Raw genomic sequence first — 2,500 nt, 5'->3', positions numbered from 1 at the left:
TGCCTAAGTTTCACCTCCTAATATAGTTATGTATACCTAAAAAAAAGAAGAAAAAAAAAGGAAAAAAAAATATAGTTAATTACCACATATTGACATGCGATATTATTATCTAGTATTATTTTTCAATTCATTTTTCCAAAAGATCGATAACAATTTAGACTAAATTGAGCTGCAGCTAACTGACGGACGTGAAAGTAGCACATTTATCAACCAATGTTACTTAATGAATCATTATAATTTATGTTACGCAATCTTTTAATGACCGAACAAAGGAGAATATATTAATACATAAGGAATACTTTTTTTTCACCCTTTGGACAAACAAACATTTACTTTAATCGGTAATCAACTTGTAAATATTATGGAAATGGAAATGGAAATATAGACAGAAGATATTAAATCATATACTTACACGCTTTTATATTTATATCATTTTATCATTATTATTATTATTATTATTATTATTATTATTATTATTATTATTATTATTATAAAACATTCATCCTTTAGCAAGCTGCAAGAAATATAGCTGAGGGCATTAACATTCGAATGAAAGATAGAGATATGGAATGTCTGTTTTATTATTTGCTTTCATATAAATTTCGTTTCAAATATTAAAATATATGTGACAAAATTTGCTTAGAGTTATATCTTTACATTGTTTATTTAAGAAAGGGGTTTCTATTGTTATATTAGTGAAGGCATTAACATTTGTTTAGGAGATTAAAATAAGGAATGTACAGTATTACTTGATAAAATTGAGGCTCGATAATTTGAGGAAGGCCGCGAATTTATTCGGCCAGCTGTACGTGTGTACTGATGCTTTAGGATAAATTCAAATGCTTATGATTAGCATATCTGTTAATAAATGGAAATGTAAACGCAATCAGGCTATTAAGTTAGAGCCCATACTGACATCAACGAATATGATAACAGAACAACATGATGTATACGAGAAAATAACCCAGTCAGTCAATTCAAATAATCAATTAATCACAAACCTCCTCTTATATCCCCTTTAGGTAGACGAGATCGAAGTGAAAGGACAGACAATTCCCCTGCATTTAGACCTGAGGAAGGAGCTCGAGGGGCTAACATACAGTTATCTGACAGTGGACAATAAGACTTGGTCGGTTCGGGTTGGCGACTTCAATAATATCACTCTTGATGATTTTAAAGGTTTGTCCTGCTGTTATTATTGTTTTTTTATGATTATCATTATTATCGTCATACTCATAATCACATTATTATTATGATCATCACATCACCATTATGATTACCTTCATTAGTATCATTATCATTAAAGATACGGTGAAAATATTCAACTTTTGGAAATGTAAGATTAATGATAACCATAGTTTAGTCATATCAAACACTACATAAATCTGACCCTCTTCTCTCAGATGACCCTAATCTGGTGCCCGAAAATGTGACTCTGGATTGGTCCTTACTTCCTGCGTATAACCCAAATCCTGCAAACATATCTTTGAAATCGGCTGTGATGGAAGCCAGTATCCACTTTGATAACAATACAGTACGTATTTATATTCATAAATAATTCCACACACTGCGTCAATGCAAACTTCACACAGGAATATAAAGATAATAATGAAAAGTAATCATTCAATGGAAATACCAAAAAAAAAAAAAAAAAAAAAGTTATAAAAAATATATTTTTATATAATTAGTTAGTCTTGAGAAAAGTAAATATGAGTTGACAAGTAAACTTGAGAAGGAACGAATTTTCGTACTCAAATTATATTTTAAAATACTCGATTATTAATTATCAAATGTGACAAAAACCTTCCAGCTAGCTCTTGTATTAAAAGACATAGGAAATACAAAACTTATTTACATTTTCCCAAAACATATGCCAGTATTGATGCAATCAATTATATAAGCAAAGCGCAACTACAAATTACTGAAAACTATAAACCCGTTAAGTCAAACAAGGCAGATATAATCAGCTCCATTTGGCGAGTCTCCACTGAGTGCTTGTCTACTGACAGCGGAATTTGTTCGCATTCAATAAGGTTTTAAGCAATTCCAAACTACGAAACAATTCAATTTCATTTTTTCTTAATGTCTATATTAGGATATACTAGAAGTGAATAAATATGATGTTCGTCCTTGCAGTATTCTTGAGTTTTGTATTTTTGCCTTTTCTCAGCTGTTGTTCCAGTATTTAGAGGGGGAAGTGAAAGTGGGGAAGTGGGTACCCATCCTCCCATACACTGGACTACACCTTCGAGTCATCAATCCTCACACTCGACAGCTTACCTTCAGCAAGTACTATTCAACCGACTACTTCATGGACCAGGAATTTTTGGAGAACTTACAGAACCTCAAGAACGGTCGAATTGCCATCGTCGCTTCCTTTGTGGGTACTTCAGTTTTCCTTCTGATGTATTTCTTCGCTATGGATCCTCATGGCACTGTATAATCATAAGTTTGAAGTAATAAGTGTGTCTTCAAGATTCGTAAACAGTTCTTATGCATT

At 31.7% G+C, this 2,500-nt stretch overlaps 1 protein-coding gene across 1 annotated transcript in view; it reads left to right on the top strand.

The window, feature by feature from the left end:
• The window catches only part of LOC125043321 (protein O-linked-mannose beta-1,2-N-acetylglucosaminyltransferase 1-like), a 14,685-nt gene that overhangs the window by 3,133 nt on the left and 9,052 nt on the right, over window positions 1-2,500 (top strand). The window contains exons 3-5 of the mRNA XM_047639397.1: window positions 1,023-1,179; window positions 1,404-1,534; window positions 2,171-2,380. Coding sequence (XP_047495353.1) covers window positions 1,023-1,179; window positions 1,404-1,534; window positions 2,171-2,380 — 498 coding nt within the window. The remainder of the gene's footprint in view (window positions 1-1,022; window positions 1,180-1,403; window positions 1,535-2,170; window positions 2,381-2,500) is intronic.

This window comes from Penaeus chinensis, chromosome 33 (genome assembly GCF_019202785.1).
Source record: "Penaeus chinensis breed Huanghai No. 1 chromosome 33, ASM1920278v2, whole genome shotgun sequence".
Lineage (NCBI taxonomy): Eukaryota > Metazoa > Arthropoda > Malacostraca > Decapoda > Penaeidae > Penaeus > Penaeus chinensis.
Note: the sequence above shows the minus strand (reverse complement) of the source record. Positions and strands in the feature narration are given on the sequence as shown.